This window comes from Lissotriton helveticus, chromosome 11 (assembly GCF_964261635.1).
Source record: "Lissotriton helveticus chromosome 11, aLisHel1.1, whole genome shotgun sequence".
Taxonomy (NCBI): Eukaryota; Metazoa; Chordata; class Amphibia; order Caudata; family Salamandridae; genus Lissotriton; species Lissotriton helveticus.
In genome coordinates, this window is record NC_136072.1 from 169479131 (window position 1) to 169507085 (window position 27955).

Consider the following 27955-nt stretch of genomic DNA (forward strand, 5'->3'; position numbering starts at 1 on the left):
TGGGGCCTGATTTAGACTTTGACGGATGGAGGTAAATCTGTGGCTATGGCAAAAAACTTTACTCCCGCCGTACCAATCATCCTTTGCCCTTCAAATCTAGACATGTCCACCGGCCAGCGTACATCTCAAAACAGTGGCAAGACCCGCCGGCGCAACGGTTCCTGTCAATGCATTAAAAGTTTGAAAGACTGTATCGTCAACATTACGATACCTCTGTTAAACTTTTAATGTGTTCTTGTATTTTAAAAATCAATCACAAAGCAGGATTTTGGTTTTAAAAACTCAAAGATTAATGACCCTCCCCCCCCAACACCATGGGAGATGGGGGTAAGGGGCAGTGAAAGCTGGAGTTGCATCTCCCACTCTTAATCGGGTGGGCGGTTGAATCGCCAAACCTCCAACGGCCCTTACTCTGTCAGGCCATCAAAGGCGTATGTCAGCGACAAAATAGTCGTCTCCACTGACATTATTAAGGTCCATCCGTGTGAAAATCAGGCGGGCGGACCTTCAGTTGGGCGGAGAGGGTACTTTGTCGTCAATACAACATGGTGCCCTCTCTACCAAACTCTAAATCAGCCCTTGTCCTTGTAAAAGGTTTTCTCACAGTGACCTGGAGGGCAGAAGTTAAAAATCACACAATCTATAAGAATGATATGATCCCAAGGGATTAGCAAAGGCACACTGCAGCCATCCTCATAGTTTGACACGAGAGAGACTGCAAGCAGACGAATGCATGTCAGTCTTAAATGTACACATCCTAGGCTCCTGTTATATAGTAAAAATATTAGTCCTACCAGTCTTAAAACAAATCCATTGTTTTTGGATATGACAATTTTGTATGTGTGTGTTTTTTTTTGTCTCTCTTTGAAATCTTTTCAGCTTATCGTACCTTAATGGATATCGCGGTTTAGCTAGAACATCTTCTGGCTACGGATGCATGTCCATACCTGCCTTGCAGATGGAAACATCTCTATTCATCTTTTAGGTACAGGCTGCATGCTGGTACTGGAATATGAGGGCGCAAATACCATGGAGCTTCTTGTGCTGCTTCTCCGGCTGGCCCTGGTACCCATGTATGTGCACAGCATTGCTCGGAGATCTGTTGCACTTCTGTCTGTGCAGCTTTTGAGCACTGTCGCTTATGCTTACCTGCAGCTTTGCAGAGTAGTCACCATTAAGTACTAAGGGAATTAGTGTTTTTTTTTTTTTTTTGCTGGCTGCATGTATTTAGAGTGGTTTTTCTTCACAAGGGGTTTCTCCCCCTGTCTACCCCCAAAAATCTCTGTCAAGCTTTGTCAAACCTTGAAGTCAGGCCAAGCCTCAACATGACCTCCTGCTTAATTGCCACTCTTCTTCTTCTTCCATGTGCTTTATACGTCGCGACTACTTTCGCTTGCTCAATCCAGTTGGCAGATTTGGCATTCCTGCGAGCTTTTCTGTAACCTGTATTTCTAGAGAGACTGTTCATTTGACGTCTGGAAGGGTCAGTCTTACTTGAGAAGCCCCGAGGTCGGGGATCAGCTCTTGACAGTTGGTAGCTGTAACCTGTCCTTTCTGACCTGAACTCTTTTTTTTTTTTCTACTTCTTTTTCAATAATTATTCATTTTTATTTCAATTTTAACACCACTTCAATAAATCATTTCAATACTCCTTGTGTCTCTCAGCCCTGCACTGGTGCAAATGTGCCATTATTGTAAACAGAATATTTATCATGTGCAGACATATTAACTGCGTCTACTTTGGGAGGTGGTGTTAGGACCAAGGCCTTCAAAGTTAATTTGAGACGGTGGTTTCCAATTCTCAGCACCGACACTTAATTGTCAACACCAGTGCTTGTGGCAGTTTGCCACAAGGTGGCGCTGTCTGGCTGATTTAGAGAATAAAACAACAACAGTTCATTATTAATTCAATATACATAAAAGAATTACTATTACCTGCCGCCCAAGCCATTCTGAAAGCTTTGGAGGCCTGAAACAGTCCAAATTGTCACACTTGTAGGAGTTCGAAAGTTAGTAGTTGTGTTTCTATCATTGGCATCGATGTCTGCAGCAATGGGTGTGGTAAGCTGCAGTGGCCTCCTGACGAGAACCCTGGCACCTATGTTTTTTACAAATTAAGCACTGCATGTAGATTGCTCAGTTTTGACGCGTCATCATAAGGTTATTAAAGGAAGATGACAAGGTTTGTAGTATGTGGAAAAGAAGCTGTCTTCATTTAGTCAAAATTTATGGTAAATTACAGGATAAACATTCTCTTCCATATTTAGTTCAACATCCATATAATTGCACTCATGGGACAGTATGCCCCCTGCCAGGGGTCATCTGTCAGAGGTCAGATGCCTTCTGTACATGACCTTGCACGAGGCTTCTTCTAGAGGTAGTTGATATCCTCACCTAGACACATTTTTAAGTGTCTTTTTTTGCTTTGTGTATTTGTTCAGAAAATTCCTAGTTCAGATTATATTGTTTAATATTGTCTCCAATCTTGTGGACAAAACGTTTGTAAATATGTTTTAAAGGCAGTTGGGTAGTATGATACTCACTGTAAGCGATCCTTAGCAGAGTTTTTGGGATCCCTGCATTTTTTACCCTAGCCAACATATTTTCCCCAAGAATTGAAAAGAGTTGTCGAACCTTACTTAGAGATTAAATAAGGGACCTGAAAATTCGTATTAATAGGTGGCTTGAAACTCATCTGAACTCTTCTCATTAAATCTTCACATCTGTAAACGCCATCTCTTTTAACCAGCATTGGCAGCAAGACCTATAGGTCTCACTTTTGTTACTTATTGGCTTTAGCAATGGTGTTTATGCACTCTGCACAGCATTCACGATGCTGTCCAGCATGGCTACCTTAAAAAAAAAAGAAAATCATATGTTAATGCTGCCTGGGTCATTTTGTTGATGGCGCACCCCCCATGTGCTCCTTTTCAAAAGATACAGGCACTTTGTTTTGCTCTTTTCAGTTAAAAAACCATGTTGGATTAATAACTAAAAAGAAAATAAGACGTGCAAAATCATTTTTATTTTTTGTAGGGTAGGTGGGGAAGCGTAAGCAACACTGGAGGAGGGGGGGAGTACGGCGAAGCAACACAGTGATGGTGGAGGGCGAACGGCGAGGCAGTATGGGGGAGAATGGGTCTGGAGGACACCGAAGCAACACGGAGGGTGTGGACGGGTGGGAGCAATGTGAAGAAACACAGGCAAGCACTAGAACGAGGGGCGAGGAAAGTAGACATACAACGGTGAGCAACAGAGGGTGCAGCGGGTGCAGCCGGAACGACGTCCATGAGGAGGCCGGCTTGAAAACGCATGCAATGTAATGGAGTGCTTCACACAAAAGAAAAAGGTACAACCTGTAAGGCATGGAGCGGAAGCACCGATGGCAGCTAATCAAGAGATCGTAAATAAGCAATGCTCCATGTGGGGACAAACACAATATTGACAAGCTGGGTCATGAATTTGAAGCGGGCAAATGAGTGACAAGCAAAGGCAACCAATAGAAAGCAATGGGAGGTCTCCAAGACCCTCTGTTCTTGTAATGCCATAACATGCCTCGTGACAGACCGCACATGTGATGTCTAGTAAGCTTGACCTAAAAACCACCATTCTACCTCTGCTCTCCACTTGTGCAATATTGTAGGTAGCATAACCGGTCCGGTATATTTGTCTTGGGTGTTTTCTTCCTACCAAACAACTTTTGAAGACATTTTTGGAATTTTAATAGTAAGTCAGGCAGTCTCTCGCTCTTTTTTTTTGTTTTGTTTTCGTCAGTGTATGTGCCATATTTCCTTCTGACGCATAGCTTATTTGTTTACCCAGGTTATGTTATCAGTGGTTTTCCTTTCTTGTAGTGTGTTTCAAGCTTATTATTTTTTTTAAAATGTTTTATTGATTTTATTGACTAGTCCAAGAATCATACATATATATATCATCCAAAACAGTGTTGGCATCCTTTATGTACATCTACGTATTGTATCAAAGTTATAACGCTGTGCATACAATCATGAAATATCAACCAATACCCTCCCACCACCCAACATCAACTAACTATCTAGCTCCCTCCTCCTCCCTGTCCCGGCTCACTTCTTGAGTTTCAAGCTTAATAGAGTAACATTTAGGTCTCACTTAGCATGATATATCCCTTAGCTTTCCTGGATCAGGACATTACATGTTTAGATATCTCCAGGTCTACTGCCTGAACAAGTTTATCTAAAGCATTTTATAGGCATTTAAGACAGCTCTTATTTTATTGACCTGGTGAGTGTGAATGGCTGATACGCCTGTGCTAGGGATTGAATTGACAAATCTCAGCAATACGCACTTAACACGCTGAACCGTCTTAGTTAACGTTGAGTCCCTTTGGATGTGTTAAAAGACGTTCGTTTATGTGTTTAGTTTTGTGTTACCAGCATTTCGAGATTTTGCTGAATGAAAAAGTTCAGTTTTTATCACAGTCCAAATTCTTCTGTAGTTCCTTACACATATAAACAGTCATACTGGGTCCCATAAAACTAAAGCATCACATTGATGGCCAGTGAGTAGATGGCGACGAGGTTCCTTTATCTTTTAGATGCATTTGTAAACTCTTTGGGACTTTATATTTTTTCCTCAGGTTGACGGCAAAAGTGTCCTGGTTACTGGCTGTGACTCTGGATTTGGCTTTTCGGTGGCCAAACATCTGCATTCAAAAGGTTTCACTGTCTTTGCTGGGTGCCTTCTGAAGGTAAGTGCATCGACTCTCTGTAGGGTATATGAACAAAACGTGCAGCAGCTCCGCAGAAGGGAACATGCAACTAATAGTGTTTTCTACAAGCCACATTGTAGGCTTTTTAAAAATCTTTTTCTCTTTCTCTTTCTCTCTCTCTTTCGCATATATATATATATATATATGTATTACCTACTGGCGATAGCCAGTAGGTATATATAGTTAGAATTGTTTTCCATAGGGAAATCGCAACATTCTATTGGGAATAACTTTGGCGCCGGTTGAGGAATCTTCCTGAAATTTTCCTTAACTTTGCCTGGCGGCGCTCCGCTCCTTCCCTGAAAGTTTGGGGGGGATTCGTCAAGCGGGGGTCGAGATAAAAGGGGATCCCAAAACGTGTTTTCCCCATGTTAATTTCCATAGGGCGGTTGGACTCACTTTTAGCCCGAACGTTGAATGGTTTTCCACCAAACTTGGCAAAATTGTAGGGACTGGTATCCCGATGTGCCTTTGCTATGTCTCAAGATATGTGCTCCAGTGGTTTTTACGAAAATTAACTTTGAAAAATTATATATATTGGGCTACATTGGGCTATATATATGTTAGAGCCCAAATGTAGCCCAAATGTAACCCAATGTAGCCCAATATAGCCCAAAGATGGCCACCAGAGACAAAAAAAACTAAATGTAGCCCAAATATCAGCCAGATGTAGCCCAACTATAGACCAATGACAGAATGTCCCAGAGTGTTCTAAAGAACAACTAGAGCGCTAACAGTCTTACTTATGACAAAAGTATGGCACACCTGAAGTCATCTTGATTGGAATAAAGTGTTAACACTTAAAACATTTAATTTGCAATGGAACAAAATGAGGGGGTTCATTTTGCCATAGAAATTATGATTAGTGCTGAAGAAAGAAAAATTAGGGCACATTTTGAGTGACTTCTCAAATCCTCTTATATTTCATTAAAAATATTCTGATATGCAGTCTCCCAAGATGGCCACCAGAGACAAAAGAGCCCAAATGTAGCCCAAATATCAGCCAGATGTAGCCCAACTATAGCCCAATGACAGAATGTCCCAGAGTGTTCTAAAGAACAACTAGAACGCTAACAGTCTTACTTATGACAAAAGTATGGCACCCCTGAAGTCATCTTGATTGGAATAAAGTGTTAACACTTAAAACATTTAATTTGCAATGGAACAAAATGAGGGGGTTCATTTTGCCATAGAAATTATGATTAGTGCTGAAGAAAGAAAAATTAGGGCACATTTTGAGTGACTTCTCAAATCCTCTTATATTTCATTAAAAATATTCTGATATGCAGTCTCCCAAGATGGCCACCAGAGACAAAAGAGCCCAAATGTAGCCCAAATATCAGCCAGATGTAGCCCAACTATAGCCCAATGACAGAATGTCCCAGAGTGTTCTAAAGAACAACTAGAACGCTAACAGTCTTACTTATGACAAAAGTATGGCACACCTGAAGTCATCTTGATTGGAATAAAGTGGTAACACTTAATACATTTAATTTGAAAAGGAACAAAATGAGGGGTTTCATTTTGCCATAGAAATGTTATATATATATATATATATATATATATATATATATATATATATTCACTGAAGAAACCATGGGTTACACGCCAGTTATAGTTAGGAATTAGCATTTAAAAAACGTTTGAAATTCACTGAAAAAAACATAGGTTTCACACCAGTTATAGTTAACTGGAAATATTACTCGCATAAAACCATTGAAATTCCCACGTTATAGTTAGTTGGACTCACTATAACTTGCACGTCTGCAATGCACTGCTGATGACGTCACATATTACATCACTCATGCATATATTTAAATATTTAAACATTACTCGCTAATATATGTATTCACTAAGATACACTTAATAAGCCAGTTAACCAATCAATTTTTTTTTTAAAACTCTGGAAAAACCATAGGTTTCAAGCCTTGTATAGTTAGGAATTAGCATTTAAAAAACCTTTGAAATTCACTGAAAAAAACATAGGTTTCAGGCCTTATATAGTTAGGAATCAGCATTTAAAAAACCTTTGAAATTCACTGAAAAAACCATAGGTTTCAGGCCTTATATAGTTAGGAATTAGCATTTAAAAAATCTTTGAAATTCACTCAAAAAACTATAAGTTTTAGTGGTGTTATAGTTAGCTGGACATTTCACTCATACAAAACCATTGAAATTGCTCCTATATAGTTAGTTGTACTAACTATATTTTGCGCACCCGCAATCCACTGCTGATGATGTCACATATTAGATAATTCATGACATGGCCAGTGACATCACTGATGACATCTCAAATGACATCACTGATGACATCATCCACGTGACAATCACATACACCTTTTCATACACTATTACAATTTTTCATCACTGTTTGTAAAATACAGAGTATCATATTTAAATCCATTGTTACAGCAATACAAGTATCTAAAAATCCACTCAGTGATTCATAGATGTATACACACATCTAATCACTTACCTATGGATTCACTCATACATGCTGTCAATGAACAATAGAACACTATCAAAAATACTTGTACATCTATATCGACATTAAACAACAACAGCACGCATCCTATTCACATATGAAGTCATCCTACTCACTTATGCAAACAATGGATCATACTTACATATTTACTTAGCAAAACACTTATACAAACACCACTTCTTCTATTCATTTAGATAGTAAGTCATACTTAGTGAATTATAAAATCATTATTACAAGTATACAGTTATCCATACAGTCACTCACACAATCATTGTGTCTTATGTATACTTATTTATATACAACAACTGACACATACACTGCCTTTTATTTTTCTAGTTTGTTGGACCTGTACCTTTGAGAAATATATTTGCTCATCACCACACCCATACAGAGATTCCCTCACCCAAACTGATAGAACATGTAGTTTTAACTTCATATATCTACTGAATCAACTATTCACACATCTTTGGACAGTCACACCCCCCCCCCCACTGAACCACACACACTTTCACACTCCCATACAAATACTCAGTTAACTAATCAATAACTAATATAGACTTTCACATAGCTAGTAACCAACTGTAGAATCAGTTTACACAACAACTGACAAAGTGATACAGATATTCACACAGTTTAGTCACTATCCACTATATTTAGTGAGACATTATAAATTGGTCAAGTAAACAGTCAATTACACTGCTACTAAATCCTCCATCCAAATATTTATATATATATATCCACTCATTCTTCAATGTAAATTGCTATATATATAATGCATATTTAAATAACGAAGCAAACCACATTCACTGGATGAAAATTGTAATAGTGTATGAAAAGGTGTATGTGATTGTCACGTGGATGATGTAATCAGTGATGTCATCAGTGATGTCATTTGAGATGTCATCAGTGATGTCACTGGCCATGTCATGAATGATCTAATATGTGACATCATCAGCAGTGGATTGCGGGTGCGCGAAATACAGTTAGTACAACTAACTATATAGGAGCAATTTCATTGGTTTTGTATGAGTAAAATGTCCAGCTAACTATAACACCACTAAAACTTATAGTTTTTTGAGTGAATTTCAAAGGTTTTTTAAAATCTAATTCCTAACTATATAACTCCTGAAACCTATGGTTTTTTCAGTGAATTTCAAAGGTTTTTTTAAATGCTAATTCCTAACTATATAAGGCCTGAAACCTATGGTTTTTTCAGTGAATATATATATATATATATATATATATATATATATATATATATATATATATAAATGTGTGTGTTTTGAGAGACATTTACTTATTTAATCTCCTTCTAATAAATCAACATGAAGTGGATTATTTCTCTCTTTTTTTTATGATATGCTACTACAAATCACAGGGCTTTGACCTGATAATAATGCAACTGAAGTTAAAGGATAGGCGTTGGGGATTTAAAGCGAAAAGTATTTCATAGTTTGTAGTAAAAGTGAGTGGTAACAAGTTTGGAAGAGGGCAGCAAGAGATTTGGTCTAGGAGATGCAGCACTGAATAGACATGTGTTTTACACCCTTCTGTCACACGTAAAGTGTTCTAATTCAGAGAACCTCTGTTCTGAGGAATGTAGGTTGCTCTGGGTAAGTAACAATGCCATTCACTCTGCAGGCAGAAGGGGCTTTTCCTCAATTTGACATACCTAGTCAATCAATCAGTCATAGCATTTGTTTGTAAAGCGCACTACTTACCTGCAAGGGTCTCAAGGCGCTGGGGGGGGGGGAGGGGGGGGGAATCCTGCTGCTGTTCAAAAAGCGAGGTCTTGGGGAGTCTTCTGAAGGTCAGCAGGTCTTGAGTCTGCCATAGGTGGCCGATGAGGGTGTTCCAGGTCTTGGCGGCGGGGTGGGAGAGTGATCTGCCGCCTGAGGTCGCTCTTCAGATGCGGGGGACTGTGTCAGGGCGAGATCGGCAGAGCGAAGCTGGTGGGTGGGGGTGTAGAAGCTGAGTCGTCTGTTGAGGTATACTGGTCCGGTGCTGTGGAGTGCCTTGTGTGCGTGGGTGAGGAGCTTAAATATCCTCTTGTTGACGGGGAGCCAGTGCAGGTCTCTCAGGTGGGGTGTGATGTGGCTGCGGTGAGGGATGTCTAGGATCAGGCGTGCAGGGGCGTTCTGAGTGCGTTGAAGCCATTTAAGGAGTTTGGCCGAGGCTCCTGCGTAGAGGGCGTTTCCGTAGTCCAACCTGTTGCTGATGAGGGCCTGGGTGATCGTTCTTCTCGTTACGGTGGGGATCCATTTGTACATCTTGCGGAGCATGCAGAGGGTGTTGAAGCAGGAGGAGGAGACAGCGTTGACCTGCTTTGTCATGGAGAGGGTGGAGTCGAGGATGACCCATAGGTTGCGTGTGTGGTCAGTGGGTGTTGGAGCTGTTCCCTGTGCGGTCGGCCACCAGGAGTCGTCCCAGGCCGAGGGTGTGGATCCGAGGATGAGGACTTCTTCTTGTCCGAGTTCAGCTTCAGTCGGCTCTTCTTCATCCACACGGCGACAGCTTTCATTCCTTCTTGGAGGTTGGTTTTGGCAGTGTGGGGGTCCTTGGTGAGGGATAGGATCAGCGGGGTGTCATCGGCGTAAGAGATGATGTCGAGGTTGTGCAGTCGGGCAACGTGGGCGAGCGATGCCATGTAGATGTTAAACAGCGTTGGGCTGAGGGATGAGCCCTGGGGTATGCTGCAGATGATCTTGGTGGCTTCAGAGCGGAAGGGGGGAGGCGGACGCTCTGTGTTCTGCCGGTTAGGAAGGAGGTGGTCCAGTCCAGGGCCTTCTCTTGAATCCCGTTGTCGTAGAGGCATATGCGTAGTGTGTGGTGGCAGACCGTATTGAAGGCGACTGACAGGGGCAGGAGGATGAGGGCCGTGGTTTCTCCGTTGTCTAGCAGGGCCCTGATGTCATCGGTGGCAGAGATGAGGGCAGTCTCGGTGCTGTGGTTGCTGCGGAACCCGGACTGGGACGGGTCCAGAATGCTGTTCTCCTCGAGTCAGGAAGAGAAACTGAAACCTGATGGTGGAGGCAGCCAGACCCAAAGTCTTTACATTAAGTTGAAGCCAATTGAGATGTTTGTTTATGTAGAAAATTATTGAAATCGGGTACTATATATTGACTTATGGCCCGCCGTAGCGGGCTATACCGGTCATCAAAGACGAGGGCATTCAACAAGGGAGCAGGGCTTTAATGACCGGTATAGCCCACTATGGAGGGCTAGAAGGCTATTAGAACATTCTGCCCCTAAAGGGCAGAATGTTCTAATTAGTAAAAGAAAGGCCTCACTGAGCTAGAGGGGGTTGAAATCACCTCCGGCTCCGTGAGACCTTTGTTCACAGCTACAGCTGTGGAAGGTAAAGATTGGAATGCTGATGCTCCAGGCTTCTACCAGCCATTAGACGCTCTAAGCACTCCAGTGTCATCAAAGGAGCACTCAACATTCCAATGTTTGTTTCTTTTTTTTTGGGGGGGGGGGGGGGGGGTTTCTTTTTTTTTTTTGTCCTCATTTGCCTTCCCTTTCCAATAGGAAGAATACCAACCACCTTGCACGTCTTAGAGACGTGATTTGGTTTTCCGGTGGCAGAGATGTCCCAAAACAAGAAAGGGGGTATCTTTAACTCCATTTAGGTATTTTTCAACCCATAGGACCAAATCGATTTTAAGCTGGCCCTGGTCCAGGAGCGTTGATGGCATAATCATCGGACCCGGGGGGGGGGGGGAAAAAACAACACCCCGGGTTCACCTCCAGTTAATTAAAAGATCCCAAAAAGCCAAATTACGTTTACTAGCTGTTCTTTTGAGGTCCATTTTAGAAGTTTCATATAAAGATGAAAGCCATTGAGAGTGCGATGGGGGAGTTTTTTCTATCCACTGTATACAAATCTGTCTTCTCGCCAATAAAATTGCGTAGAAAAGAAAAGATTTTGCCTTGCCCTTTATTTTGTCTTCTATCCCAAAGATGACGAGTGGAAGAGTTATTGACAAATATGTATATAGAATAGAGTTTAGAGTGTTCTTCACATCTTCCCAAAATTTCGAAAGATCTGGGCAGTCTATAAACATATGTATGTCGTTTGAACCTGCCATGTTACATTTATTACATTTTTTGTCTGGTAGGAATTTAGACAATTTTAGTGGTGTTATGTATGCGCGGTGAATTGAGAATAAATGATTACGTCTTAACCATGCGGGTTTTACCGTTTTGTACAGCAAGCTGCAGGATTGTTGCCATTTCTCGTCACATGGAGTGTTAATCGATGTTCTCCATAACTCATCTGGTAGTTTAAACTCCCCATCGATTTCTTCTAGTATCTGAAAGTACCATGTGGCTACTTCTTTCCCTCCAGTGGGTTGCTCCACCAGCATTTGTTCTAATGTGCTAGTTTTCCCAATGTTGGTGTCTATACGACTCTGTGATCTCACCCAGCTATCTAGTTGAATATATTTAAAACTAGATATTCCTGTTCCCACAAGATCCTGTAAATCGTTCCAGGATATTAATTTCCCGTCTGCAAACAGTTGGCCCCACCTAATAACCCCGGCTTGTTTTATGTTATTTGAGAGGCTGTCTTTCAAAAATGTTGGTAAGCCGGGTGAGTCCCAAATTGGGGAATACGTAGAATAATATGACAAGCCTATTTTTTTTCTTATGTTATTCCAATTTTTAGCCCATGATTGTGCCATTTTAAGTTTAATTTTTTTGAAAAATTTGTGACTTCCAAATTTAAACATAAAACCCTCTGGTGTTAAATTTTCCCCCAATAAAATTGCTTTGCACATGGAATTAGAAGTTAGATTAGATGGTGTTTTTAATAACATCCTTGAGTGTGACAAGTGGAAGGCCCGTGAATAGTATAACAGGTCTGGGAGTGCAAGGCCCCCCTTTTCCCTTCTTCTTCTTAATTTTTCCCATGCTATTCTTGTTGTTTTATAATTCCATACAAAGGAATTAATTTCTCTTTGGGATTTTTCAATTTGTTTCTGTTCAAATGAAATTGGGATTGTATTAAAAATAAAAATAAACTTAGGGAGGATACACATTTTAACTAAGTTTACTCTGCCCGTTATAGAGAGTGATAAGTGTGACCAGGACTTAAAAAGTTTTTTACTTTCAGTATGTATTCTTTCTAGGTTATTGGGTCCAATATTATCCACTTCCTGGGTTATTCTTATTCCTAAATAACGCAGAGATGATGAAATGTTTGCCCCTAACTGGATGTTTGGAAGGTTCCATACCATAATCTGCGTTTTGCTGGAATTAATGTCGTATCCCGATATCTGGCCGAATTTCTCAGCACATGAGATGATAACTGGAAGTGCCTTGACTGGGTCAGATGTACAGACCAAAATGTCATCTGCATATAATGCTACCCGCTTTTCCCACTCTTCATAGCTAAAAGATGGAATATTAGCCTTGTTCCTTAAAAGTTGAGCAAACGGGTCAATGTATAAGTTGAAAAGGAGCGGAGAAAGCGGGCAGCCCTGCCTTGTACCTCTAGTTATATTAAAGGCGTCGGTTAAGCCCCCGTTAATCATTAGCCTGCAAGAAGGTGTATTATATAATAGTCTAATTGTTCTGCAAAAGCCTTCCCCACAATTGAATTTTTTTAGTACGTCGTTTAGATAGAGCCAGTTGACTCTATCAAACGCTTTTGTTGCGTCTAATGTCAAAGTAGCCAGGGGTGCGGAGACGGCAGTTGCGATGTCTATGGCCCCCACTAGTTCATGGGTTAACTCCGCTAGTTGTCTCCCTTTAATAAATCCCTTTTCATCAGGGTGAATAATATTATTAATAACGCTAGCAAGACTTGTGGAGATGATATTTGTGAATATTTTATAATCACTATTAAGAAGTGATATTGGTCTGTATGACCCACACTCTAATGGAGATTTTCCAGGTTTAGGAATGAATACTATGATAGCTTCTCCCCAAGACTTAGGTGGTAAGTCTCCATTTATTAAGATACCGTTAAAAAGTACCGTGAGTTCTGGAGCTATGATGTGTTCAAGGGATCTGTAAATTTCTCCCGGCAGACCATCCGGCCCTGCCGCTTTTCCCTTTTTTGAATGGCGAATTGCTTTTATTACTTCTTCCACAGAAATCTCTTTCTCTAGTGATTTATTCTGGTTCATTGATAAGGTTGGAAGTGTGATAGCGTCTAGCCATCTATCTCTTGCTTGTTGGTCATTGGGGAGATCTTCTTTGTAGATCTCCTCAAAGAACTAAAAAAATGCATTTCCTATTTCTTGATTAGTTGATCTAGTCTCAGTCTCTCCTATAACCTTAATTTCTCTAATATAGTTAAGGGCTTTATCAGCTTTTATTTTCCATGCCAATATTTTTCCTGCAGCTTCCCCAAACTCAAAGTGGGAGGATTTACTCACTTCCCACCTTTTATTTATTCTTTCTTGTAGAGTGTTTTCCATGTGGTTTTTCAATTCGGCGAGTTTTTCATGTTCTGGAGATGTTACTAATGTCGGGTCCAATCTTAATGAAATCGGGTACTATATATAGACTTATGGCCCGCCGTAGCGGGCTATACCGGTCATCAAAGACGAGGGCATTCAACAAGGGAGCAGGGCTTTAATGACCGGTATAGCCCACTATGGAGGGCTAGAAGGCTATGAACATTCTGCCCCTAAAGGGCAGAATGTTCTAATTAGTAAAAGAAAGGCCTCACTGAGCTAGAGGGGGTTGAAATCACCTCCGGCTCCGTGAGACCTTTGTTCACAGCTACAGCCGTGGAAGGAAAAGATTGGAATGCTGATGCTCCAGGCTTCTACCAGTCATTAGACGCTCTAAGCACTCCAGTGTCATCAAAGGAGCACTCAACATTCCAATGTTATAATCAGCATTAGACTAAGCTATTTTCATTCCATGATGTGGTCTGAAACAAGATTGGAACCACTCCTGTATGCCGTACTCTAGCAAATGGGGCCAAGTTGTCTACCAGAACATCAGGATTGGTTTGAGAATGATCTCAGACCAAAGGCTGATAGGCTGCCCTATGAGAAGACTGTAGCCAATGTTGGTTTGAAAAAGGCATGGTAAATCACTTGTGTAGGAACAAGTCATTAGTTATGAAAATGGAGCTATTTTCTTCACACATCTATTGCTAATGTAAATCTCTGAAGGTCTGGATTATGCTTTCAAATACATCAAGCATTTTTTGATAACTAACGTAAACTGGAGAGCAGGCACAGCTGTATGGGATGGATGAAATGATGAAGGTCTGCGGTGCATCATCGATTTAGAGGAGATGGTTTTATTTTGATGGCGGCTTGGAAGGCAAGCGCGAGAACATTATTTTCTGCACTGATCTGTACATACTAAAAACAGAGGCAAATTTGCAGGATTCCAATATCTTAAGTACGTTCAATTCAGAGCAGATCTGAGCCACTTTTAATACACCCTACAAGGAGAGGGGAGAGGAGTTGGCCTAACGGCTAGGACGCTCGACCTCGGACCTGGGGATCTGGGTTCGAGTCTCGGTAACAACGCCAAAACCTCCTGTGATTCTGGGCAAATCACTTAATCTCCCCGTGCCTAAAATGAAAGTGTGTCCTCATGTAACGTAACTGGAAAAATATGTAAAGCGCTCTGATACCTGATTCGGTTCGGGTCTAGTTCGCGCTATATAAAACTCTGCAAAAAAAAAAAATGGCTTATTGGAAAGCATCATATATTGGAAAAGTATAAAATGTCTAGATATGAGTTTTTGGTTGGAAGATCCTCTTTGTTTTCCAAAGTGGTTAGCAGGCAGCTGTTCTTTGGAGGTAGTTCCATACAGACATTATCTAATTGTTCTCTTTCACTGCCACAGGACACAGGCCATGAGGGTGCGAGAGAGCTGGATAACATGAAGTGTGGTCGGATGCAAACTGTCCAGCTTAACGTATGCAAGGAGGAAGAAGTACAGAGATCTGTGGAGCACATCCGAGGTCGTTTAAAGGACCCTGAGAAGGGTGAGTTCCTCTTGATAATTTACATGAAAAGGGCAAGAATGTCTCAACTTTGTTGTGTGTATTGTGTGCTCCAATATTTTAAGGAATGACACTTCTAATCAAAAGATGTATCAAAGCGCGTGCAACACTGAATCATGTTCTGCCAAACATACGTTAACAAAACATCTATAAGGGGGCCAAGTACCGCAGGTAACTTGGACTCGGTGTGCACTGTGTGTGAATTTATTGTACAAAATAAAACAATTGTAATGATTCTTATACATTCTCAAAACTTATAATTTATTCTAACAATACAATAGCTTGACTGTTCGCTAATACAAAGACCAATCCTGACCTAATGAACCTCAGTCTTTTAGTCTCAACAAACAATATATGTTGATAAAGTAAAAATTGATTACATTTGGAATTATGATGCCCAATGCATTTCGGGACAGCGTCCTTCAGGGACCAATCTAGAAAAAATAAACAATAGTACATGTACGGTGTTACCACAGCAGAAATTCATTTGGTTATGTTTATTAATCTTTTAAGAGAAATACATACATACAAAAGTCTTAACGGGACAAACATGTAGACAAAATACCACAATGAGGAGACTTTGTGGTTCACAACCAACATGCCAAAACGCTTGTACGCGTAAAACTCGGTTAGATATAGAAAACAAATTAATGAATATGGGAAAAGTCAAGAACATCAACCATAGCCTCCCAACAATGCAGTGAAAGTCCAAATAGTTGTGTGTAATGTGAAAATACATAATAACTCACAGTATTTAATATCCATGTGTAAACTAGGGATTCTCTCCAATTTGAGTTAGCATGCTATCTGTAGATTTAAAACTAGATGTACAATAAGGGGTCACAAAGATAAATTCACACGCTTTGCACACTGAGCCCATGTTACTTGCGGTACTTGGCCACCTTAAGAATGTCTTCAAAACCATATGTTTACAGCTAAGGCAAATATCAGGAGCCACTTGTGGCTGAGGGGGGTGGTGGTAAAGCTGGCCTTTTGGTCACTGGCAAGCAGGGATTGCCTCTATGCCGAGGGAATTTATCTCTGTTCCACAACAGTAAGCCAATATCTGGATAATATATGATTGTTTCATTCATCAGATAATCTAGCATCTTCATTTAAGAGAATATGGTGGGAGTCAGTGGCATCGGATGATCTTTGTGTGATTGAGATCTACTGAGGCATGTCAAACCCTCAAGAGCTGGGACTTCACATTCCCTGAACAGTCTCTTTAATGGCTCTATGTGTCTCTGCCAACCACCAGATGAATTTACTGCCTCTCTAACACTGCTGCGTGACCCTCTCGCAAAGGGTCCGCATTTGTTATTTAAATTATACCAATTTCAAATATTAGGCTAATATTGATTATTTCTATAATTAAAATATGGGGCAGAAATCGAGGAAGGCAGAGTCCTGACACTCATATGGAAGAACCGCAGTTGGTGGCTGTGCTCACAGTAGATTTACTGTTTTTGTTACATTAGTGCAGTTTTATTGTGCACAATATTTACTTTCAAAATGGCCTGTTGGTGCCATGTTCCATAGCTGGGAGTCAACGGTGGACAGACTGAGAACATGACGAAGAAGTCATATGTGGAAACGGCAAGAGGAGGTCATGGCCTTGCGAAACTATAGGTGATCCACCCTTGCACAGATGGACAAAGGTTGATGTTTCCAAAGTAACAAATTTGAAATTGAGAAAGCTCACCCTGCATGTGATTTCCATATTCATGCAATGTGCGGATCCAGAGGAGTGACGTACCCGGAGTTGTTGTTGGATGGGACATTTTTGAATCCAGAATGCCGGTTCATGCCCACAAACACTTTGGAATCGTGCACATTTTTCAATTCAACTCTTTGGACGTCTGGAAGTTAACATAAGGACATTGGTGCAGACGTAATATGTGCGCTTTGCAGCATATTCGGCAGACTACGGTCGAATGAGTGGTCATCTTTATCCAACGCCATAAACTAATGAAGGTCTCATAATTTGCTTGGGAAAACACTTTTGCTTCATGGTAAAATAAATATGATTAACTTTGCCTCTGCCGCTCCATCGTATCTGTGTAGCAACGGATTGGCACTTTAGGTACAGCTAAAATCTTATCTTTTGGCAAAAGGGGATGTTCTTACTGGTAGACCTTTGCTTGTCTTGAAATAGAACTTTTCTATGAATAACATTTATTGGAGGTTGTATTTAAGTGTTACTGCCCTCTCATGGGTTCTTTCATGGCTGCTAATTTCCTGCCATAAGTAGGGAGGCAACTTCTGATTCTATATACAGTAAGCCTTTATATTGACAAGCCTTGGAAAAGTCTGGCTATTTATAAGTGAAAGTGATTTATCATTGAGTGCGCAGTCATGTTGATGGATGAATGGGGTTATGTGGCAATGGTTGGGTGGATGGATGAGTAAGTGCATGGACGGATGAAGGAGTGAACAAGTGCACAATTAAATATAGGGTGAGTGCTGGTGCAAACATTACACCAAGGGTAGGCAACAATTGTTCCAAGATTATGTACACCTTAGCAAGGCTTACACTCATTATTCCAGTGTAGTCCTTATATTGGAGTGAGCATCCTTCAATCAGAGTACTCGTAGAGCGCGCTACATACCCGCGAGGGTCTCCAGGCGCTGGGGGGAGGGGGTGCTGCTACTGCTCGAAGAGCCAGGTCTTGAGGAGTCTTCGAAAGGCGAGTAGGTCTTGGGTCTGCCGTATGTGGGTAGGGAGGGTGTTCCAGGTCTTGGCAGCGAGGTAGGAGAAGGATCTGCTGCCGGAGGTCGTTTGTTGGAAGCGGGGGACAGCGGCAAGGGAGAGGCTGGAGGAACGGAGCTGGCGGGTGGGGGTGTGGAAGCTGAGTCTGCTGTTAAGGTAGGCTGGTCCGGCGTTGTGGAGTGCTTTGTGTGCGTGGGTTAGGAGCTTGAAGGTGATCCTCTTGTCAACGGGGAGCCAGTGTAGGTCTCTCAGGTGGGGGGTGATGTGGCTGCGGCGGGGGACGTTGACGATCATTCGGGCGGAGGCGTTTTGGATGCGTTGTAGTCATCGTAGGTGTTTGGCTGGGATTCCTGCGTAGAGTGCGCTGCCGTAGTCCAGTCTGCGGCTGACAAGGGCCTGTGTCACCATTCTTCTTGTTTTGGTCGGGATCCACTTGTAGATCCTGCGGAGCATGCGGAGGGTGTTGTAGCAGGAGGAGGAGACGGCGCTGACCTGCTTAGCCATGGAGAGGGAGGAGTCGAGGATGATTCCTAGGTTGCGTGCATGGTCGGTGGGTGTTGGTGCAGTTCCCAGTGTGGTCAGCCACCAGGAGTCGTCCCAGGCTGAGGGGATGGGTCCGAGGATGAGTATCTCCATCTTTTCCGAGTTAAGCTTCAGACGGCTGCTCCTCATCCAGTCGGCAACGGCCTTCATTCCCTCATGGAGGTTGGTTTTGGTGGTGTGAGGGTCCTTGGTGAGGGAGAGGATGAGCTGGGTGTCGTCGGTGTAGGAGATGATGTTGAGGTCGTGCTGGCGGGCCACTTGTGCGAGGGGGGCCATGTAGATGTTGAACAGCGTCGGGCTGAGGGATGAGCCCTGGGGGACGCCGCAGATGATGTCGGTGGCTTCGGAACGGAAGGGTGGGAGGCAGACGCTCTGGGTTCTGCCAGAGAGGAAGGATGTGGTCCAGTCAAGGGCCTTCTCTTGGATTCCAGCTTCTAGGAGGCGAGTCTTTAGAGTGCGGTGGCAGACCGTGTCGAAGGCGGCCGACAGGTCCAGGAGGATGAGGGCTGTTGTTTCGCCGTTGTCCAGTTGGCGCCTGATGTAGTCAGTGACTGCGATGAGGGCTGTCTCGGTGCTGTGGTTTTGTCTGAATCTGGACTGGGATGGGTCCAGGATGTTGTTGTCTTCCAGGTGGCAGGTCAGTTGTCCGTTGACGATTTTCTTGATGACCTTTGCCGGGAACGGGAGCAGGGAGATGGACCGGAAGTTCTTGAGGTCCTTGGGGTCCGCTTTGGGCTTCTTGAGGAGGGGGTTGATTTCGGCGTGCTCCCAGCTTTCCGGGAATGTCGCTGTTTCGAAGGAGATGTTGATGATCTTCCGTAGTTTGGGTGCGATGGCTGCGTCTGCTTTGTTGAATATGTGGTGTTGGCACGGGTCTGATGGAGATCCTGAGTGCATGGAGTTCATGACCTTGCGTGTCTCGTTGACGTTGGACCAGGAGGTCAGGCGGTTGGCGCTGGTGGTGTTGACAGGGGAGGTGGAGTCTGGCGTGGTCGTGGATATCAGCGATCTTGCGGTGGAAGTAGATCGCTAGTGAGTCGACAGTTCTTGTGAGGGCAGGATGTCGTCGGCGCTGGGGTTGGAGAGTTCTTTTACGATGCTTAAGAGCTCTTTGCTGTCATGAGCGTTGCTATCCAAGTGGTTTTTGAAGGCGGATCTCTTGGCTAATCTGATGAGGTGGTGGTGTCTACGGATGGCGTCCTTGTGGGCTGCGTGGTTGTCCGGTGTGCATTCGTGGAGCCATATTTTCTCCAGTTTCCGGTATGCACGTTTGGAGGTCTGGAGCTCGTCGTTGAACCAGGGGGCTCTCTTGGTGGCATGGTTGTTAAAGGGTTTCTTGAGCGGGGCGAGGGTGTTGGCGCAGTCATCGATCCACTGTCTGAGGTTGCGGGCTGCGGCGTCTGGGTTGGTGGGGTCGGTGGGTGGGTTCTTGGCGAGGGAGATCAGCTGGTCTTCGGTGACTTTGCTCCAGTAGCGGTGAGGTGGCTGTTTGGTGCGGTGGTGCTGGTTGGTTTCTTGAAAGTGAAATGGATGCAGCAGTAGTCGGTCCAGTGGCGTTCGGTGGTGTGGACGAAGGCGACGTGGGAGCCTGTGGAGAAGACGAGGCTCAGCGTGTGACCGGCGGCGTGGGTGGGTGTGGTGACGAGGTGTCTGAGGCCAAGGTTGGCGAGTTGGTCGATGAGGGTGGTGGAGTTGGCGTTGTCGTTGTTCTTGAGGTGGAAGTTCAGGTCCCCGAGGAAGATGTAGTCCATGGAGGCGAGTGCGTGGGTGCTGGTGAGGTCAGCGATGGAGTCGCTGAACTGAGACCGGGGTCCGGGGGGTGTGTAGACTAGTGTTACTCTGAGGGTGGTGTTGGGGTCGGTGAGGATCCGGAAGTGCAGGTGTTAATCATTAGTGCATGGTCAGAGTGGCACTTTTAATCAGTCAGTAAGTGCCTACTTGATAGAACCAATGATGTAGTAACTTAACTTTGATCATTGGTGACATGGGTTATAAACCTCACTCTACCCATTTGGGCATATTCTGTAATCCTTGAAAAGCACTTTACATGACGGACAAATGACTTTACTTCATTCAGACGCATAGGTATTATCTAAATGTCAATCTTAAGTGATACCATTTGAAAAATAAGACCGGTACATTGCATTGAGTATTCAGTGGTTCTATATGAATTCTAGAAATATTCTTCATACTGACTATAGAGACACATTATAGCATAAAATGGCATATGTGAAAACTCAAATCGAAATACTGCATATTGTAAACATTATTATGACCGTAAGTTTCACAGTTTGAGAAAAAAATACATCCATTTTACATTTGCCTTAAAATAAATTCTTACACGTATACAAATTGTTGTCTCTGTGTATAGGAAGAATACATTGTGAAATACAATATCTGAAATGTGCAATATAGAACAGTATGTGAAATACATTTTCTTTAGATGTGCACGACATGAAGTAATTGCATATTATCAAAATTATGGAATTGGTAGACGTTTGGGGGAAAATATGAAAAAATAAAGAATGAAATATATATTTGTAGATGCAGTCATCTCCATTTAATTCCTATATCGCCTTAAAATAATTCTGAGCAAATTGAGAGATCTTTTTTAAGATTATGAATTAATGCTGCTCCTAGATACCTCCTAGATAGATAAATCGACGTTAAAAGGCCAACTTCTTTGGTAAACATTTAAAAAAATGTGTTTTCCCAGAGTTGTGCTATAAAAACCATTGGAAATCCAACATGTTCACGTTAGTAACTGGACAATTTCCAAAATCATTGTGGACAGTTTTGTAATTGCATGGAGTTTGAACTCAATTGCAACAGCGAAGTTTGATCTAATAAAATGAATGGGTTATGTGTTGGAGAAGAGCCACAATTAATTGCAGGATATCTGTGCATTCATTCATTAATACAAGCAAGTTATGGAAACCAACACAACAAATTCATGTTTAGAATGGCCTGGTCGGATGGTTTGTTTAAGGAATGAGAAAACATTTCCTCTCCATAGTCACCTTATACTTAATCCTTTGAGTATTTGTAATACTCTATTGCAATGAAAAACACACTATATTACACTGCATGTCATTGACATTGTATAGGGTCTGGTCTTTCATGCTAAATGTTAAAGTTAGTGTTCGAGGAGGAGAGGTAGAAGAAATAAATCAACACTAAGGACCTTATTATGATGAGGCCCGGAAATCCTCCGACCATAGGATTCTGACTGCCTGATAACAATTTAATTCAGAAAAGGGGGTGGTGATGGACAGAGCATCTGAATTAAACAGAACACTCATACCCAGTCAAAAGATCAGGGCTTGATCCATCACCGTTTTTTAGCTCACTGCACTATCCCAATTTCAGAACCTGGCTATATGCAAATTAGTCTGTCCCTGGCCCAGTGCATCATGGGAACAGGGCAGACCAAACTACCAAGCCAATTCTTTACTTGAAAGGAAACAAGCTTCCGGGGACCGGTTTCTGGCATTGCAGCCGTCTTCGGCCCGGCTTGCTTGAATCCTGATGGTGCAGTGAGCAAGGGACTCATGTCTGAGCATACCCTGCCACTCCTATAGTGGCCAAAACGATTCAGAAAAGGGGGTGGTGATGGACAGAGCATCTGAATTAAACAGAACACTCATACCCAGTCAAAAGATCAGGGCTTGATCCATCACCGTTTTTTAGCTCACTGCACCATCCCAGTTCAGAACCTAAATGTTAAAGTTAGTGTTCGAGGAGGAGAGGTAGAAGAAATAAATCAACACTAAGGACCTTATTATGATGAGGCCCGGAAATCCTCCGACCATAGGATTCTGACTGCCTGATAACAATTTAGGCAGTCGGAATTGAAACCGGCGGTCATTCTGGCTGGCCTCCGATGGGCTCAAGGAGCCCATCTGACAGTCTGAGACCGGCCCGTATTCCCAATGGACGGCATTTCCGCCGTTGGCATTACGATGCTCAGTTTGTGACAGGCTTTCTATGTCGAGCTTTCCTACATGGAAAGCCTGTCGGAAAGCAAGTTTGAGGGGGCCCCTTAGCAGGGCCCTTTCTCCTTGCAACCTCCTTATATGGGAGTTTGTGCTACGGCCGATTTGCAGCCGCAGTACAAGCTCCCATAGAGAAATGGGAGTATGCTACTGCACCATGTTCGGTTGCATTGTTATTGTGTCGGGACGGCAGATCGGAGGTCGGTCGGTTCAGAGACTGCAACGGTGTCGGTCGGAGGCAACTACAACCGTCATCGCAATCGAGACCTGTAGTGTTAAAAGGCAATATTAAAGATATATATTGTAATTAATGCTCCACATTTTCCCAGATTTTTTTTATTTTTTATTTCAGTTGAGGGGATGGGGAATTACATTTATTAGGTCAGACACGCCGAAGCTATGTCTACTCTTAGGTGTTAAAAATGACCTTTGGCTAAGTAAGCAATCATCCTTTGCCGACATAACAGGTCTATCCCAGACATATCTCAATTCTTCCACTAAGATTGCATGATTCCATTCCTTTGAAACACACATGAAGAAAACACTTTTCTTTAATCTGAAATTCTAATTTTGACCCCTGTCACGGCTATGAATTCCTGCTTTTAGTAGTATGAGCCTCTTCTTCACTCCTAGAATTAGCTGGGCCCTAATATTTTTTGTATTTTGTTTATGTTCAGTCCCCTTTTTCAGAGACTGTGACTGTGTTGATGGCATTAACAAGCCAAGGTCTAGTCTTGAATTAACAATTTAACCACAACCTCTAAGACAAATCTCCTGAAGTTTACATGAATCTGATATTTATCTGAGATACAGTATTTGAAAACGTTTTCTCGCAATAGCATTTATTTGTGAAATGAGAACTATGGCTGCTTCTATTATGATTCTCAGTGCTTGGCAGTGGAGCAAGGCATAACTCGAAAAAGGTGAGAGTTCATAGTAGCTATTTTGATTACTTAAGAATTTTGAATATCATGACTTCCCTTTTTAGGTCTCGTAGAGAGACCTAATACTGCCCATCCACAAAGCTGACTTTTTACTATCCGGATTTTCAATAGTTCACGTGAAATCACGTGACCACAAGCTCCTCGTGCACGAGCTTGCATTTCCCACAGGCTTCCCCCTGCCAGCAGCATTTGCCACATCAAAGGCTTCAGCTGCCCCGCCCTCCGCCGTCCTTGCACTCCAATATCAGTTTCACTTTCACGGGCAATGCTTGTTTACTATCTGCACCCATCTCACGGCCACCGCACTACTATCAGTAACTTTTAAAAACATTTTGCTTTCAGCATCTCACGGCCACCGCACTACTATCAGTAACTTTTTAAAAACATTTTGCTTTCAGCACGGCACTCATCTAACGACCGTCGCACTGTTCGGTAACTTTCTTTTAAACATTTTTTAACCAATCTCCCTCTACCACTTATCACTCCCATATGTTTTAGCAGGAGGGTTGTACACTGAAGCAGCAAGGCAATGTTATCTGTAATCGTAGCACTCTTTGCCAGCTGCAGGGTAATTAGTAGAGTGACCGGAGCCTCAACCACGCCTTATCAGTGTCATCAATCATGATAGATACCAGGGCAATGGCGGATGACTCACTCATCTACTCTGATTCCGATATGTGTGCATTGTCAGGAAACAACATCGGGTTTGAAGAGGAAGCGCAATTGAAGAGAGACTGCTTGCCGGCTGCAGCAGAGAGCTAGAACGGAGCACTTTAAAACGATGCTGCTGCACCAGACAAGGAGAAGATATTGTTTTAAAGTGGCGGTGCTGTAAGTACAGCTCACCGATTACAGTGGTGCAGTGCTAATCTGGGCGGACCAAATCACAACCCAGCGGTAGTACATATGTGCATACCCCTCCTCAATCATCAATAATGTCCAGGCTAGGGTAATGGCAGATGACTCACTTATCCACTCTGCCTCAGCGATCGGGGGAGTGTTGTAAATAGCGCTTCACACCACATAGGCGCTATTCTGAGCACAGAAGCAAAAAATATTTTTCCACAAACATTTGGAATTAGAAGTGGGCAGTTTAAACATCATGCCTCTCACTCTAAGACCTCAGCTGAGAGAGTCCAAGGGTTTGTAAAGCTGCCTTTGGATTCTTTCTGAAGAGGAAGCCAAGCCACTACAAACAAGAAGTGCATGTGGTCCCGTGAACGCTCCGCCTGCCTGCCGAGAGCTTCACACACTTCAAAGGCTCCGCTCCCGCCCCCGCCTGCACTTCGCACTCTCCGACTTCCCCTCCCACCTCCCACGGCCGCTATTCCCATTCACGCGCTCGTTACCATTTGCTCCCGAGCCGCATTTCCCCTCCCCCTCCAATGCCAGGAGCTTGTTTTGTAAATACGCGTTGACAGCTGGGGTGGACAGATAGACAACCAGAATATATCCTGCTGGCTGGAACCCTTTGAACCCTGCATACATATTACACTATCGCTGTATTCTCCGAGCTCTGTCTTGCCTGCATGTTTACAGTGTCTCAAAGCGCTTTGAAACGGCAGACAGGCAGCATACGAGCGCTACATGACAATTTTTCAACACACAAAACAGTTCAGACACTCTTTGTCACTGCTGTTCTTTACAATGCTGCCCTTATGTGTTTGAAACCAGACCCCTGACCCCCAACTGCACACATAGCGCCCACAAATCTTAAGAGGCGCTCAGACCACCAGTCCGGTAATAGCGCCAGAGGTACTTGAGGCTGGGGTTGAGTTTGCATGACATTTTATTTATTTCCCTGTGCGCTTTGTTAGCATTTAGTGCAAACTTCTAGTTTCACAGAGCACTGTATAGACTGGTTCGCTTCTGGGTGCTATATTTAAATGTAATGCTCTGAAGGATGTCCCAATGACAACACAGGAAATGAAATTGATATAAAGTAATTGCAGATCACACGCTTTTCAGGTTGGGCAGGTCCTGCCCCTTTAGATTCATTTGCATCATGGTATTCGTAGTCTCTCAATTGTCATTCATTCATGCTCAGCACTGTAACTTTTCACAAACATATGTTGATTTTTCTTTAAGTTTTGTAAAAAAAAAAAAAAAGCATCTACTCACAGTGTAGACAAGGGCACAGATCAAAGGGCAAGTGATAGAATTGCCTCTCGAGGGGCGCACGCACCCCTGCACAGGAAGCAAGGTTCCGACGGACCATGTTAATATGCCTGAAAGCGTGAGAGCTACCCCGACAAATCAGCTCGTTCAACATTTAAAAGTGCTCGGCCCCCGTTGAGGGATTCATTTCACGCGAGGTATTATGGGACTTGTGGTTTTTATAATTTCAATTCATTCATTCATGTTTTTTCGCCATTGTAATTCACGACATGTACGTACTTTGCTTTATGCTGTACTAATCAGTTAAAAAACCCACACACTTCCTGCAGCAGATGAGCCAAGAAGTGAGGGGAGGCAGAGCCTCGCAGCATCCCTCCCTGCTCCAGGCACCAGGGCCCCCTCCTGGAATTGGAGCCTCCCATATCCTCTGCTGCGTCAGCCCCCAGGGACGCTAAACTCCCATTGCTGCACCCCCCACATCCATACTCCTTCTTTCACCTCTGCTGAGATTTCATACAGGGGTTATAACTCCTGCTATAGGCTCCTGCTATTGCTTTGCCCACAAGTATGTATTTACTCTACCCTTCCCCTGTGAAGTCATGACTCTCTTGCCCCTTCCATTGCAAAATGCTGATTTTAGCCCCAAATACAATTTGTCCCATATGCCTTCCTTTAAACTGCTGTATTTCCAGATCGTGCTGCTACATTTAACTACACTTAACCGCACAACAGTTCATGTAACTTTAATATTTTTATAACTTTACAAACTTGTTTTTTGAGTGACATCACACTGGAAATGTCCAATGTCAACCTTGCGCTTGTCTTTCTTTTTTGCGATGTCACTCAAAGTTCATGTTAAGATAGAAAAGTTTGAGTGACATTGCACTGAAAATGTCAAATTTCAACCTCAGGCTTGTTGAAAAAGCACTTTTCAAAAGTCAGTCATGCGCTTCCTTCCACTTTCATTCACCCATCATTCATCCACCCGCTCTCCATACTTCCACACTTTCATCCACCCATTCATCCACCCACCATTTCAACCGTCCATCCATTCAACCTTCCACCCTTTCGAATATAAACGTTTGAGTGACATCGCACTCAAATGTAACATAACACTCAAATGTAACAGCGGGCTTGTTCATTTTGATAGAACCCTTTGAGTGACATCGCACTGAAAATGTCCAATGTCAACCTTGCGCTTGTCTTTCTTTTTTTGAGTGACATCGCACTGAAAATGTCAATTTTCAACCTCGCGCTTGTTGAGAAAGCACTTTTCAAAAGTCAGTCATGCGCTTCCTTCCACTTTCACTGTTTCAAATAAAAGCGGCTATTGCAGTGCCAGGGTGCATATTCACAGCTTCTCCCTTGACTCTGGAATTAAAAACGCTTAAGGGTGAATACAAGTATGTGCTGAGCGGGGGAGATGACTGGTTCATGAAGTCGTGCTAGTTTTGTTTATTGTGACACTGGGTTTTGGTCACATTATTACATACAAGGCCATGTTGAGTTGACTGATTTGATATGGTTCACTGCCATATTGTAGCACTAGGACTGTTGTTGACCGTTCTTATATTGGCACTTTTACAATTTTGTTTCCTGCACATGGTGCACATATTGGTTGATTCACTTTTCCGCCACTCATTGTCGAGTGTTAGTCAGGAGGTCAGCACATCAGGGTTTGGGAGAATATCACCCTCTCACCCTCACCCTCACTCACCCTCACTCACCCACCCTCATACACCCTCATCAGCATAGCATAACAAAACATAGCATGGCATAACAAAAAAAGCATAGGATACACAACCTCACAACCCTCTCACCCTCACCCTCGCTCTAACACACTCACCCTCACTCACTCACCCACCCACCCACCCTCACTCACCCACCCACCCACCCTCACTCACCCACCCACCCACCCTCACTCACCCTCACTCACCCTCACCAGCATAGCATAACAAAACATAGCATAGCATAACAAAACAAAGCATAGGATAGGAAAACATAGCATAGCATAACAAAGCATAGCATAACAAAACACAACAAAACATACCATAGCATAACAAAACATAGCATAACAAAACAAAGCATAGCAAAACAAAACATAGAATAGTATAACAAAGCATAGCATAGCAAAACAAAACATAGCAAAACACAACAAAGCATAGCATAACAAAACATAGCATAACAAACATAGCATAACAAAACATAGCATAACAAAACATAGCAAAACACAACAAACCATAGCATACATAACAAAACATAGCATAGCATAGCATAACAAAACACAACAAAGCATATTAACACCCAGCAAAGCATAGCATAGCATAGCAAAACATAGCATAACAAAACATAGCATAACATAACAAAACATAGCATAACAAAATACAACAACACATAGCATAACAAAACACAACAAAACATA

The 27955-nt window shown here is 42.8% G+C and overlaps 1 protein-coding gene across 1 annotated transcript in view; it reads left to right on the top strand.

The window, feature by feature from the left end:
* LOC144791669 (D-beta-hydroxybutyrate dehydrogenase, mitochondrial-like) overlaps window positions 1–27955 on the top strand; it is a 131453-nt gene that overhangs the window by 26266 nt on the left and 77232 nt on the right. The window contains exons 4-5 of the mRNA XM_078666401.1: window positions 4616–4726; window positions 15061–15202. Coding sequence (XP_078522527.1) covers window positions 4616–4726; window positions 15061–15202 — 253 coding nt within the window. The remainder of the gene's footprint in view (window positions 1–4615; window positions 4727–15060; window positions 15203–27955) is intronic.